This window comes from Schistocerca piceifrons, chromosome 6 (assembly GCF_021461385.2).
Source record: "Schistocerca piceifrons isolate TAMUIC-IGC-003096 chromosome 6, iqSchPice1.1, whole genome shotgun sequence".
Classification (NCBI taxonomy): Eukaryota; Metazoa; Arthropoda; class Insecta; order Orthoptera; family Acrididae; genus Schistocerca; species Schistocerca piceifrons.
The window spans coordinates 363,849,686-363,864,568 of NC_060143.1; the positions used below are offsets into that span (position 1 = coordinate 363,849,686).

Genomic DNA, 14,883 nt, shown 5'->3' on the forward strand with positions numbered 1-14,883 from the left:
CAGTTTCAGTGTGGACATTCTCAAAGAGGTCATGTCTATTTGTTGCTTATTACATCCAATATATTTCCATCATGAGTGGAGTTCTTAACAATCTGTTCTAGACAGTTAGTGAAGTTTCACAGGATGTCTTACCACACCCACTACTAACAAAACTGTAATTGTCCCAATTTAATTGTTGCATGATTAAAGTCTCCACTTATGATTACAGCATGCTTAGGGAACTTACGTACCAGAGACTGAGGTTTTCTCAGTAGTTTTTGGTTAGATCAGGAGATGACTCAGGTTTGCGACAGAAGGATCCAATTATCATTTTAATCCCATACTGAGCCGATACTGAGTCTTGGCCAATCGATCTCACATGAAGTTTCAGTTTCGTTGGTGGGTTTGGGTTTCTTGTGTACTGTAACTATCACACCACCTCAATTTCCCATTTGCCTATCCTTTCAATATACACTTTAAAAAAATCACACTGCTATCAATTTCAGGTTTCAGCCAGCTTTGTACTTCGTATTACATGAGCTTCGCTGCTTGTCAAGAGCATTTCAAACTCTTGCACTTTATTGCAAATGCTTTGGCAGTTTACTAGGATTTTAATACTCTCACCTGTGTGAGGCATTTTTTTGGATCTTATACTGATACTTCTGGGTTTCCTACAGCTATAGTTATGTGGATTCGGTGGAGAGTCACTTAATCAAAACAATCCTTGTGTGCACTCCACACACAGTCAGCTATCGATGAGTAGCAACCTCTGATATTTAGTGCACACCTGACTGATTTAGAGGTACCCTACAGTTCTCAACCCTATTGCACAAGTCCATGTTGCAGCCTAGCTTATTGCAGAACTTTTTTGAAGTCTCCGGTTCAATCCTTCCACTCGACTCTGAATAAAAGGGCCACAATCAGTTCTGGGAACAGTGCTGCAAATTGTGGGCTTCGTTGAAACTCAGTGCCCAAGGCTGGTCTTACTAGCCTACTCTACCACTTGCTGGAATGACCCATGAATGACCACGGAACCCAAATGACAGGCACCATTTGTTCCAACGTGTGCCATGATCTGCAGTTGGTTGCACCCTGTTCCCTTGAGGTCTGCTGGAGTAGCCTCTTCAGCAGGTTTAATGAGGCTCCCTGCCATATGCACTGGGTGCACTTGATGACCTTTCCTGTCCCTTGCTGCATAAGGGGTATCTTATGTTACATTTGAACTGCCAATGATTAATAGACCGTACCCTTTTGCGTTTGCCACATCCTGACACTGGACAAAACAGGTTTACCCAAAACAGGTGAAGTGAGTCCTACCAGCCCAGTTGCAGTTTCAGCGAAAGACAGCACCTCAGAGTTGTTGGTTAGGGAGATCGGTACAATGCCCTGAGTCTTCCCTGGTCTCTGTGCACCCTGTACAGGATGTCTAGGTCTACCACTGACGTACCACTTGCAGTCAAGTGGACAAGTAATGGCCTATACATTCTGCAAAGGAGACAGGAGCCACGTAAGAGGATAGTACTTAAGATGCTTCTGGTACAGGTATCACAGTTACACGACTCTCGGGAGCTCTTCCAAAATGCTGATTCGCAGAAGCTGCCAACCATTTGACAGTAGTCAGAGTGGTTTCCAACTGCTTATGAACGTCACCCAACTCATTCTCTGTTTGGGAACAGCATTCACAGTGGGGCTGCATTTTGGATGGTGCAATGTATCATAATGCAGTGAACAAATAACTTCAAATTAAGCTTACTGATTATCTTTCAATCTGTTTAGCTAAAAAGCTGCTAATTCTCTCTAAGAATTGAAGGAAATGCACATAACGAGATTTCTATTAACACGCACAGAAACCTTTGGTAAAAGATACTAGTTTCCTAAAACCTTTTGAGGTTAATTGTAGTTGTTGGCAAACTCAAAAACAAAGTTAATTTACAATAAATGCAGATAATATATAGGGCTAATCCTCTTTAAGGGAAAACTGTGCATAACACAACATGTTAGCTAGAAAATCTGCTACAGTAACTAAGTCACGAACACCAATTTGTTGCAAATTGGTTGTAGGTTATGCAAAGAATAATGGTAGTTTCCAAAAATTCTCAAAAACACAAGTTTCTTTGCATTGATACACAATGAAGTTCTAGGGTGATGAGTTCTTTGGCAGAATTGTGGACCACAAACACTGATTTGGTACAAAATAAATCATGTATCCAAAACATTCATAAGTCTAAGCCTACAATTAACAATAACAGCATGAGTTTATCACGGCACTTGTGAATGTTTGAAATTTCACGATACAAATGGGACTGATACAAATAGTGGAAAATCATGCAGAAACTACATGAATAGTAAAATAAGCGAATCTAGAACTTTAAACTGGCACACGGTATTGTACATGTGGTCTCACACAATGGAAAATTCTTAAGTCGGCTTTTATACGTAAATGCACATGCATATGGAATGGATTTTTCACGTGGCTGATTCTGTGCACATTTCTACACTGGCGTGCTGTAGAACACTGCAGCGTGAGTTTATCTCGATCAAAATCGCTAAAATGTGCAACACAGAAGCTTGTCTGCTGCCTGTTGCAGCTAACAGTACAGTAGCCAATGGTAATTATTGAGTCTAATGATTTGTTTTGGCAGAAGTTATGAATGTTATCGAAATAGAGTGTGTCAGAATAACATTTACTGATTTGCTTATTTTGAATTTTAAGGATTGTTACTGATTTTCTTATTTATTTGGGGAATGGAAAAAACTAGATATGCTGACACACTGACTTGAAATTTAGCCCAAAGCCTAGATTAGGGTGAAATTTGAAATTTTGCTTGTGAGTTCTCAAAGCCACCTAATTGCAACGCAAAATACAATTGCCATAATAGATAGATGTGTAGTGTAGCCCGAGTTATGTGTTCATCATTGCTATAACTTACTTGTTTGTTTTATTTCTGATTTTTCTGAAAAAATGCCATGATGTGTTTGGATTCTAACCCAAGAGAACAAAATAACTTAATGTACAAAACAGAAAATTATGAACACGCATTCTGATTCGCCACAGACAACCAACTTAGGATTCTTCGTATTCAGTTCCCATAGTTTCACGATACTGTGAGTGAACTGTATCATCTCCTTTGTAGACTCATAGTATTTTCATGGTATCAACCAATGAACCAAAGTATTGCATATGGTTGAGCAGATGTGATCATTCCATTTCATATCTCTACAAGTTATCTGACTCATGTATTCGCATTTGCATTGGTGGCTTTATTCTAATTGTGACTCATTTAAATGTTGCAGTCATAGGATACTGAATTTTTCTGAAGCACACTGTGTAATTTTTCTCAACATTTAAAATGTATCACTTAGAAATCTTATCAAAATCTGAAGAAATATGTGTGGAGCTCTTTTCAAACAGTATTTATTATAGATAACTGAAGCACCTATTTAAAGTTCACATAGTTATTAATATCATCTGCCAGATCTCTAATACATGAAATTAACAGCAAGGTTCCCAACACAGTTCTCAGGGGCACACTTGTAATTACTTGTACATTGTTGATCACTCTTCATTCAAGATAAGATGCTACTTCCTCCTTACACCAAGAAATCCTCAATCCAGATCCAAATTATGATGAATACCCCATATTATCATTAATAAGCATAATATTCATTAATAAGCATTAGTGTGGCACTGAGACAAACATTCTCATAAACCAAGTAATACTGCATCCGCCTGATTGTGTTAACCCATGGCTTTCAGGATGTCTCTCACAGGGCCTCTGTTGTTCTTTGCCGGCTCTGCATTGGCCGTGGTTGGGCGACCCACGGCTATATCCTGCGCCATGGAGACCCACCTCAGTGTCGGTGCACCGCCCAATTGACAGTCCCATATTCTGTTGGCTGCCCTGCAATGAAATCTTCATTTACCAGACTCGTTACCATTAATTTTAGCAGACAACACCTCGTTGGCTGATTTAGTTTTACATTTTATATGTTGAGGGTGGGTTTTATCATTCTATGTAAGTTTTAGCGCATGTCTTTTGTCCCTCTGTGTCCTCCCCCCCTAGTGCTTTTAGGCTGGAGGTTTTAATGTGTTGCAGAGTGGCTGGCTTACCCTTTTTATTCCCGTGATCAGCCAGCCATGGTCTTCTGCTCTCTTGTTTTAGTTCCTTCTACCTGTTTCTTGCGTCTCTGTGGTTTTCTTGTCCTACTTTGTCCATTGTAGTGTTTGTAGCCCTTTGTCGTTCTTGAGGTATGTCCTTTCTCTCAGCTTTGTGTCGTAAGTCTCGTTTGTCTTAGTCTCCCTTTTGTGGAATTGTTTTAATAGGAACAAGGAACCGATGACCTAGAAGTTTGGTCCCCCCCCCCCCCCCCCCCTTTAAACCAACCAACCACACTGGTGGTTTGTGATGGACAATAACTCTGAGACTGTAAATATAAATCTGTGTGGGCTTATGGTAAACTGAATGACCCAGAGAACCATCATTTGTCCATTTAACTAGAAAATCCGATAGTTAATATTCTTATGAAGTTGTGATGGCACAAAAACTCCCATCAGTTTATACTCTCCATGGGGCCAGAACAGTTGATTTAATTACTGCTAATTCCAGGGCTGTTTCCTCGGAATCCTCCATATAAAGATAGGACACCAAGTGAGAGAGTGTTTCCCATGGTGATACTAACAGTCTGTTATTAAACATAAAATATGTTGTGGAAAGACCCTGTCAGAATGAGGCTGTGATATCTTCATGAAATTTATTGCAATTGGTGCCAGGGAGTCTACGATTAGGGTCCTTGCGAAAAGACAGACCACGTCAGAGCCAAGCCATTTTAATTTGTTTTGATTAAGTGCACCAAGCCTCTTGATAGTCTGCCAAGCAGTGAATGTGGTGTGAACATTTCCTCCACAAATGGTGTTAATAAAGATGCAGGATGTTAAGCTAAATCATATTTAGCTACGCAAATATTGCTTACTGTTGATGTAATAGTAGACTCTGATTTTATGAAGGCTGTACAGTTTGAGTGGAACACAAGAACACAACTATGTGTTTTTAGCCTTTAGATGAAAGCTTGAGGTGGTAGTCATACAGGAACAATGATATACAATTTGAAAATTGAATTACAGCACTACTGGAATGGAGCTGCAACAGCTATTATCACCATGTAGCTGAGTTCCGTCAACTATCCACAGCACATTCTATGATAGCCACTGCATTGCAGGAAACAAATTTCCCTGAAGATTATCACCTTATCATCAGAAAATACAACACACCACAGGAACTGTTTAAATATAGGCAGAGGTTTTGGAAGAGTCTATACACTACTAGATTCGGATGTATTTAGTTAACAAGCTCCCCTAAATATAAACATAAAAGCAGTTGCATTATGGATACCAATACCTTCCATAGTAACAATTTACAACATTTACCTCTCACCAGACTGAAAGCAATCCAACAAGACACCAAGAGTCTTAAAAATAACCTACCACTACCAATCTTACTATTAGGAGACTATAATGCTCAGGAACACTTGTGGGGCTGCACATAACTCCAACAGAGGCAGATTAATGGCGCAGCTCATTACTGACATCGATTTGCACCTCCTCAACACCAGAGAATCACCTCACCCCCCACGGGGGCTCATCGCTCGTTGGTGAATTCATACTTGGCTACCTTGGAGCCCCAGCCATTGCCGCAACTCATCTCTTTCTGTGCAGCATGTCTATCCTCCTGCGATTCTTTTGTCTCTCCCGTGGGGAACATGTCTTGGATATTTTCAGGAATGCATTTCTGAAGGTTCGGGAGTCTGGCATTGGAACAGTCCCTCGTCTGTTTTTCCGTACTTTCTTCATTCTACATCTCCTCCCCTTCCTCCCCTTTGGCATTTGGGATCTCTCTTTGTTCTTTCTGCCTTCCTGTGCACTCCTGAAAGCCGACACTTGCATTTGATGCATAACAGGTGACTGGGTAACGCGTAATTTTGTTGCAGCCCTGGGTTGACAGGTATGGTTCTCATGTAACCTCTGGTATAGGCCAGGCCCAGGGAGGCATGATTGCTTGAGCTGATACCTTTCCAGATGCCGACTGGTCCCTCTGTCTGGAATTCACGAGGTGTGACCTGAGGTGTGGACAATCGCCGTAGATGGGTGAACCCCCCAGAGGGCACCCCACTTGGAAGGAGCATGCCATCGGAGACACTGGCAATCGTGGGGGATTTTTCACAATGAGCCAGTCACATTTATCTCAAACCTCCAATCGGTATTATGCCATCAAGCTTCAGGTGCCTGGAATACAGAATGCCTCACTCTGACTTCAGCAAATGAACTACAGGTGATGAAACCCACTACGAATCGGTGAAAGTCCTCCATGGAGGCCTCTTGCAAGGACTCTATTGTCCTTTGCTGGCTCCGCATTGGCCATGACTCATGTTCATCTCCTCTGTCGCAAGGACCCACTCCCTGTCATTGTAGTTCCTGTTTGACAGTGGTCCACACTTTGCTGGACTGTCCCAGCCCAGCTGCCCTGTGGTGGACTCTTAATCTCAATGACTCACTGCCCCTACTGTTTAGAAATGGTGCCTTAATGGTTGACTTAGTTTTACATTTTATTCATGAAGGTCACTTTTACCAGTCTGCTGCCTAGATGGGACACCTTACCTCCTTTCTTCCTCTGTCTCCCTTTCTTCTTTTTGTCCTTTATCTTGCCTTCATACCTTTCGTAGACCTTGGGATTTTCTTCCCCTGGGTTTTACATGGTAGGTTACCTCTGTTGTACAGTCATGTAAACCTTACTGTTCTAGGAAAAAGGGACTGATGATCTAGTAGTTTGGTCCCTTTAATCATCCAACGAGCCAGCCAACCAACCGACCAGTCTTCTGCGTATTTAGATTGAACAGTGACCACCTAGTGTGCTTGGACTCTGCAGTTAGACTGCTGACACGTAATTGCAGTGATCAGTGTAAAGGTTGACAGCATCTGGTTCCTTCACATCCTTTACACACTCAGTGGGTGGGGTTTCTGGAGCCACCTGTTGATCTTGATAAAGAGCTTCCTACACTTTCGTATTGGAGGGAGTCTCAGCAAATGCATTATGCGAGTGAATGGAGTATCCAGGGATCAGTCCTGTGTGTCACATTCTTCACCACTACAATAAATGGTGTGGGCACCAAAGTCTCATAATCATTTTATATAGATGATTTCTTCCTCCATTAAAATGCCACATCCTCATGCTGCCAAATGCCAGCAGCAGGGAGCCACCCGGAAAGGGCAAGAATGGTTTAGAAACATGGTTGTTATTTCTCTTTATGTGAAAATTAGAGTTAACAACAATATCAGTAAGGTTCAGCATTTTTTTTTGTCACATCAAGGCCTTTGATTTTGACAGTCATGGAAGAAATGCAAGGGAAACTGAATCAATACGGCATTAAAGACCCTTATTTGTGTGGAGTCTTTCCTTACCACAGAAAACAGAGGGTCTGATTAACAACTGATACAAAAGGAATAAGATTAAATTTGGAATGGGAAAAGATTAAATATGGTGTGCCGCAAGGTTTGGTGCATAGTTCACTCACATTTTTTGTCTTCATTAACGATTTTACTGGTAGGACTCTTCAGAAAACTGTAATGTCTAGTAGTGACACAAGAATACTGAAAAAGGACCCAAACGCAGCCACGCTGGACACAGACAGTAGGATAATGGGACAAGCTTCCAACTGGTTCATAGCCAACAAGTTAATCCTTAATCACACAAATCAAAATGGCTTAAAAGTATCAGAAGTAGAGATCAATAGGTGTTGGCCTACAATGGATGAGGCTCCATATGTTCATGTTCTTAGGCATCCAGATGGATGACAAACTAAGGTGGGTTCCAAATGGAGTTATACGGCCAGGTGCAAAAGTCTGTAACAGTTTGGTGTTGGACATCCAGTAGGCAGCTGAAAATCCTCAAATATTAAAAAAAAGTTATCTAAACTCAGGTAAATGCTTTGTTTCAAGTGTTGTATATGTATATGAATCCGGTAATTAGCATGGTTAATCAGTGTGAGTGGATTAGTGCTAGTCACTAATTTATTGTTAGTCTAACTTATACAGAAGTAACCAGTGGTGGCTGATTGTTCCTGCTAATGTGTAACATGATAGTTCCACATCCGTAAAGGATCTATTTCATGAGAGTATTTCCGGAAAATGTAGGAATGAATGAATGAATGAATGAATGAATGAATGAAAGATTGAGTGAGTGAGTGAGTGAGTGAATGAGTGTTTAGAAATGTTTTTGATACCTGAATATTTAGTACTTTTTATAGTATTTGATTCATATTGTGTATATACTTACACATGAAAGACTGTGATATGTCCAAAATTACTTTAGGATTGTCTCTTCAGCAGGAGCACATGGAGGCACAGAACAGAGTTGCCACATTGCGCACGAAAGACAAGCATAATCTTTCATTTCATTTAACTTGCTCAAACCAGCAAATTATTCACTTTATAAATATTGAATAAATGTGTTATGGAAGAGTTACACTATGTTTCGATTGTAGTTTTATCTGTGGTAACAAATTATTAATACGATACAGGGACAGTTTATGAAAGTGATTTTCTCCTGCCATTACAGAATTTTCGACAGGCAGGAACATTTTTCTTATTGAAATCAGGTGAATACATTATATGAATGAAATATTAAGAATGCATCATATTTTCATCTGTGCAAAACCAGAACTTTGTCGGAGATCTCTAATGTGAGATAAGAAGTTAAACATGATGCAAATTATCTGCTCACGCAACTACTAATTGGGCATCCGTACAGATTCAATTTGAGAAACAAGTTGCTATAGGTTTATAATGAAACTGTTTTAATTTTTCTGATCTGTCAACTTAATTCTAACATAACAAAAAATAAGATTAAGTATGTTTATCACAGTGGGAAAACACATCTTAAATAGGCCAACCATTATTGTTTTGAAAGCAAAAGTGATCCAAATAATAGGGCCTCTGTTGCAGCATTTATATCCTAAACAGTAATATTTATTTTGTGCAATATAGACTGAATTCCTGAGATGAACTTTCCTTGGAATTAGTTGCTTTGAAGGTCTTCTTATTAAAATTTCAAAACTTACGATTATATAGTTTTGTTATGTAGGTACTTACAGGGGTAAACTTTGCATTCAAAATATTTAGCTGAATCCACCTGTGCTCCATTTCTACAAGGATAATGAAAAAACTTCACAAATACCATTCTTGTAACTATGACAGTTTTGAGGTGTCACTATCATTGTCACTGTCACTTTTGCCATTATATGAAATTATCGTTTCCTCCACTGATTGTCCAAAAGAGCTTCGGGCTACCACACTCTTTCCATGGTGCTCTTTCTTTCAATCTATAGTGGTGGCATTCCTAACAGCTTCTAATGTGAGTGCTTTGACTGCAGAGAGGATAAATTTATTATCTGGCAACATTAACCTTTAATTTGTTCCCATGTTAACTCAATTGGTTTGAAACGGCAGTGATAATGTGGTAGCCTAACAGCTGTATGCCAATGTTTTTTTTGCCAGTTTTTTCGATTTTGTTGAGTAGGAACTGTGGCTTAGAGAGAGATTTTTTCCATAAGCTCCATCTTCTGAAGGTCATCATTTATGTTGACATTATGATGCTGAAGCCAGTCAGTCATTTCCTCCTTTCATTTGCATAGTAAGTGCCTTGCCAGCAACAATTAAATGGTAAGGAGCATTATCCAGAACAATTGTTGCTGGTTTTTCAATATTTGGTATTAGTGAATCTGCTTTTCTTTGTGATAATCTACTGTGTTCTTTGATTTAAAAAGCAAGAGAATATTTGGGAGAAAACATTGCAAACTGCCTGCATGAAGAAGAATAGTGTGGCCCCCTGACCCGAAGCTATTGCCACTATTCCTTTAGCTGTGTCATCTGCCCAGCCCTGACAATATGACCAGAATTGACCCACATTTTGTCAAACCACACCACTTCGTCGATATTTGTGCTACAGATGTCCCTTAAGAATCGGCATCGCCACACCATCATATACTCCCTGTCCATCAATAATTTATGGCCACAAAAAAGTCCATAGTGAAAGCCTAGGTTGTATGCATCTGTGGACAAGTGTGAATGAATGGCTTGAGAAGGTTCTGATACTTTAGGTGTGACCAGTAACTTTACTGAGTGTTGGATGTTCCTTCCTGCGATAATCGTAAACATGGTGACTTACATCCTGTGCAAACAAATTGATATTGGTAATCGACTTATCCATATTACGTTTTTTCGAGGGGTGTTAACTTTCAATGGTTCCTCAGCTTCCTTTTCTTTGTCAGACACTTCCTTCCTACGTTCAAAACAATGTTTTTGTTAATATTCAGAGCTGCAGCAGTTTTTTCGATTACTTTGTTAACGGAGAGCAGCGGGCCACTATTAAGTTTCTCATTCTCAAAGTAGGTACGTAAGGTGCAAACCATTTCCCTCAACTGTTCTCCCCTGATCAAGAGAATGACATCACTTTTCCACTTACAACTTTCGTTGAACTTTCTGCTGACATCATTGAGTACCACACAACAAATATTAGTGACAACAATAATGGTAAAAACAAATAACAATAATGACAAATCAAAGAACAGCCCATACAACCATAAAAACAAACACAAAGAAAGTCGTAGGAGACAATGATCACATAGGACAGCAAACTGACTGCAACTAAAGCACACTACAAGTGAGGAGTTGGTGTTGTGTGCCATGAAGTTTTGACAACTTCATGGGTTTGCTGCAGCTGCAAGTAGGGTGGTATTGGCAGAAAGTCGCCGAGGCCTGCCGCGTGGGCTTCCCCAACTACCACTTCTGTCCTTGCTGTCAATCCTAAAGTAATTTTGGACAGACTATAGGACTGCAACTGAACTGAAGATCAATTGTGATTAGAAAATGCTAGAAAACCATACTGAAGTACTGTGTTAAACATCTCAATGTTAGTCACAGTTTTGGTGTCATGGTAACGTCTCAGTGCAAATTTTCTTCATTTGCGTTAGTAAATCTGAATCTCCAGTTGACTGATGTATTGACTGTTACAGAGTACCATGGGAACTTACGTTAATGGGTTGAAAATGACAAAAGGTTCAACAGTAATACTGAAAGCTGGTGATGACATTCAGTTTGGGTCCAACAGTAAATGGAAGTACACATTTTCATTCCTGTATAATCATCAGAACAGTGAGGTTCTTGACGTGAAAAGGGCAAAATTGGATTCGGATGAGTAAGTAGATGCATCAGTATTTTGATTTCAAATTGTGAAAAATTTACATAACTGTACTATTAATACCCACCAAATGCATTGATGATTATTGTAGTAGATTTACAGCCAGTTGTTTATACTGAATGTGGAAAACCTTCTTGGACATCTTGAATCAGTTAGTGCCATGAGGGTGCTTGTCAAAAGAGCAGCAGTTGGAAACCTAGAATGTCGTGTGGATGTTACTTTAAGATTAGAAGTGTGACTAACTGGATAACTGTCAGTCTGCCAGTCTAAAGCACTGAGCTTCGATCATTAGTGGGTCCTAGATTTTTTTTTTTTTCCACTTACCGATTTTTTCACCCTGAAAATAATTTGTTAATGTGAAAAATACTTAATCATACTGTGTTTCAAGAGTCCACCATAAACCATACGTCCTACTGTAACTGGCTGGGTAAGTCAGTTCATAAGACAGAGAAAGGAAAAGGGTGTACCACATCCAGTGAGGTTGTGTCTAGTAAAGCAAAGCAGTGCTCTAACCAATCTCCCTTTATGATTGGAGATCCTAGTAGTTATGGAGTAACTAATTCATGTGTACTATTGCTGCAGCCCTCACAGTTAGTCCCGCATCAGCAAGTTACAAGGTGACCTAAGCACACTGACCTCTTAGTGGCCCAAATGGTACTTGACAGGATCAGACAGACTAGTGGAAAGTGACTTTTCAAGGATGTGATCTAGATTAAGTGGAGAAAATATGCAAAGTTTTAAGGACATAGAAACGAACGTCAGTGATGTGTAAAATTTTAATATCAAGCAAATTATGTCCTCCTGCTCAGTGCAACTCGGTGGCACCCCAGCTCCTGGTCTCTAATCTCCCTTCCACCCCTTATTTTCTCCTATCTGTTGCTGTCTTACTGCCCAGTATTTTCAGCCATACCTCCCAACTTGGGCAGGGGAGGGGGGGGGGGGGGGGAGGAGGGTTCCTAGGGCCATCTAAGAACTGAACCCCAAGGCTTTGCAATGGTAACCTAGCCCTTACCAACTGTAGCATCATATTTTATGTATCAATAAACACATTTCTGTGATTCAATATGGAAAGTATGTATTTTACTGCTCTAGTACAAATAGTATTGTTACCTATTATTTAGGAATAAACACACGACTCACCGAAAGGCAGAAGCGCTGCGTCATCGACAGATACACAAAAAAAGGTACCGAACTTTGATTTGCTAGCTTTCAAAATGAAATTCGTTTCTGAACCTGTAGGAGAAACACACACACACACACACACACACACACACACACACACACGCACACAAGTATTCCTACAGTGTGCTCATTTGACTGCCAGAAAAGGCCAACAGTGAGGGTACTAAGGTGAGGTTACGTGGGGATGCAGGTGAGGGGGGGTGAGGGATGGAGAGAGGGGGGAGGGCAGGGAGGGTTAGGGGGGGGGGGGGCATCTAGCAGCTCTTGGGAAAGTGAGGGGCCATCCGTGGGCTAGATAGGGTTGCAGGTAAAGGGGGCAGGTGGCAGATGGCTGAGCACGAAATTTCACAGATTAGGCCGTGACATGGCAGCACACAACTATCTGACACAGAACAGGGAGGTTACACAAGTGAAGAATGTGCTGTAAGGATAGCTCCCATCTGTGCAGCTAAGAAAAGCTGTTGGTGTTGGGGAGGATCCAGATGGCATGGGTTGTGAAACAGCATTGAAATCTCGCATGTTGTGCTCTGCTGCATTTTGTGCCAGTGGGTGCCCCACCTTCTTGTAGGCAATAGTTTGACAGTGGCCATTCATTCTCGTTGACAGTTGGGTGGTTGTCATACGAATGTAAAATACTGTGCAACAGTTGCAGCGGAACTGGTATATGGCATGGCTGCATTAACAGGTGGCCTGGCCTGGCCTGACTTGGTCATCCTCCTATGAGACAAAGGTTCCACCACTGTTGTGATGAATCGGAGTGACTACCTGGTGGTTGGTCTCTGCCAGCAGTCCAAGACATCCACCTACAAGCTCTGCCAAAGTGACCCAATCCCAGAAGTCCAAAATAACCTCCACTTCCTGCTGAAATCCTTAGGCCCTTTCCAGAACCGCTCCCTTGAATCCATCTCCCTGCTCTCCGCAACAGCCCACACACCCACCTTCTAAATGTTCCCCAAAATCTACAAACTTAACAATCCTGGGCGCCCCATTGTAGCTGGTTACAGTGCCCCTACTGAAAGAATCTCGGCCCTCGTTGACCAACATCTGCACTCAGTTTTTCCGTAACCTAGCCTCCCACATTAAAGATGCCAACCGCTTCATGCACTGGCTCTCCACCATCCCCACGCTCTTTCCTTCCGGGTCCCTACTTGTCACTATAGATGCAACCTCTGTATATACCAACATCTCTCATGCTTATCGCCTTGCCACAATTGAACACTAGCTCTCCTATTGCCCTGCAGATTCCAAACCGAGCACTTCATTCCTAGTACATCCAGCCAACTACATCCTAACCCATAACTACTTCACCTTTGAAGGGAAGGTATACAAACAAATTTATGGCACCGTCATGGGAACCCACATGGCACCCTCCTATGCCAACCTGTTCATGGACCAGCTAGCTTTCCAAAATGGTAAATCCCTGGTCTGGTTCAAGTTTATTGATGACATTTTTATAATCTGGATCCATGGCCAGGACACCTTATCCTCATTCCTCTACATCTCAATACCTTCTCTGCCATCCACCTCACTTGGTCCTCCCATCGTTCCACCTTCCTAGATGTCAATCACTTCCTGTCAGATGGCTCCATCCACACCTCAGTCCACATTTAACCCACCAATCCCCAACAGTACCTGCACTTTTACAGCTGCCAACCCTTCCACACCAAAAAATCCCATACAGCCTGGCCATCCATGACAGTCACATCAGCAGCAATGAGAACTCCCTCGCCCAGTATGCTGAAGGCCGCACAAAGGCCTTTGCAGACAAGCAGTATCCCCCAGAACTAATACACAAACAGATCTCCCATGCCATATCCCGACACACACCTGATCCTCACATCCATCCCAAGACCAATCACAACTAAGAGCCCCCCTTGTCAACCAATACCATCCAGGACTGGAACAACTGAACCACATCCTTTGTCAGGGCTTTGATTATCTATCATGATGCCCTGAAATGAGGGACATGCTACCCAAGATGATACTTTCATCCCCTCACAGAGTGGTGTTCCACCACCCACCCGACAACATTCTAGCCCATCTCTGTGCCACTTTCACCCCCCAATGTCCTGCCACAGGAATCATACCCGTGTCAAAGATCCAGATGCAAGATCTGCCCTATCCACCCACCAAGCACCTCCTACTCCAGTCCTGTCACAGGCTTATCTTAGCCCCTCAGAGGCCATGTTATATACCAGCTCTGCTGCAACCACTGAACAGCATTTTACATTGGTATGACAACCAACTAACTGTCAACCAGAATAAATGGCCATCGTCAAACTGTTGCCAAAAACAAGGTGTACCACCCACTGGCACAACATGCAGCATAGCACTACATGCGAGATTTCAGTGGCTGCTTCATATCCCATGCCATCTGGATCCTCCCCACAACCACCAGCTTTTCTGATCTGTGCATATGGGAGCTATCCTTCACACCATCCCATTCGCATTACTCACACCCAATATGTTTCAG

At 41.6% G+C, this 14,883-nt stretch overlaps 1 protein-coding gene across 2 annotated transcripts in view; it reads left to right on the forward strand.

The window, feature by feature from the left end:
• The window catches only part of LOC124803019 (E3 ubiquitin-protein ligase rnf8-like), a 121,493-nt gene that overhangs the window by 15,467 nt on the left and 91,143 nt on the right, over positions 1–14,883 (forward strand). For both annotated transcript variants that reach the window (XM_047264125.1, XM_047264126.1), the window contains exon 3: positions 11,044–11,225. In XM_047264125.1, coding sequence (XP_047120081.1) covers positions 11,044–11,225 — 182 coding nt within the window. The remainder of the gene's footprint in view (positions 1–11,043; positions 11,226–14,883) is intronic.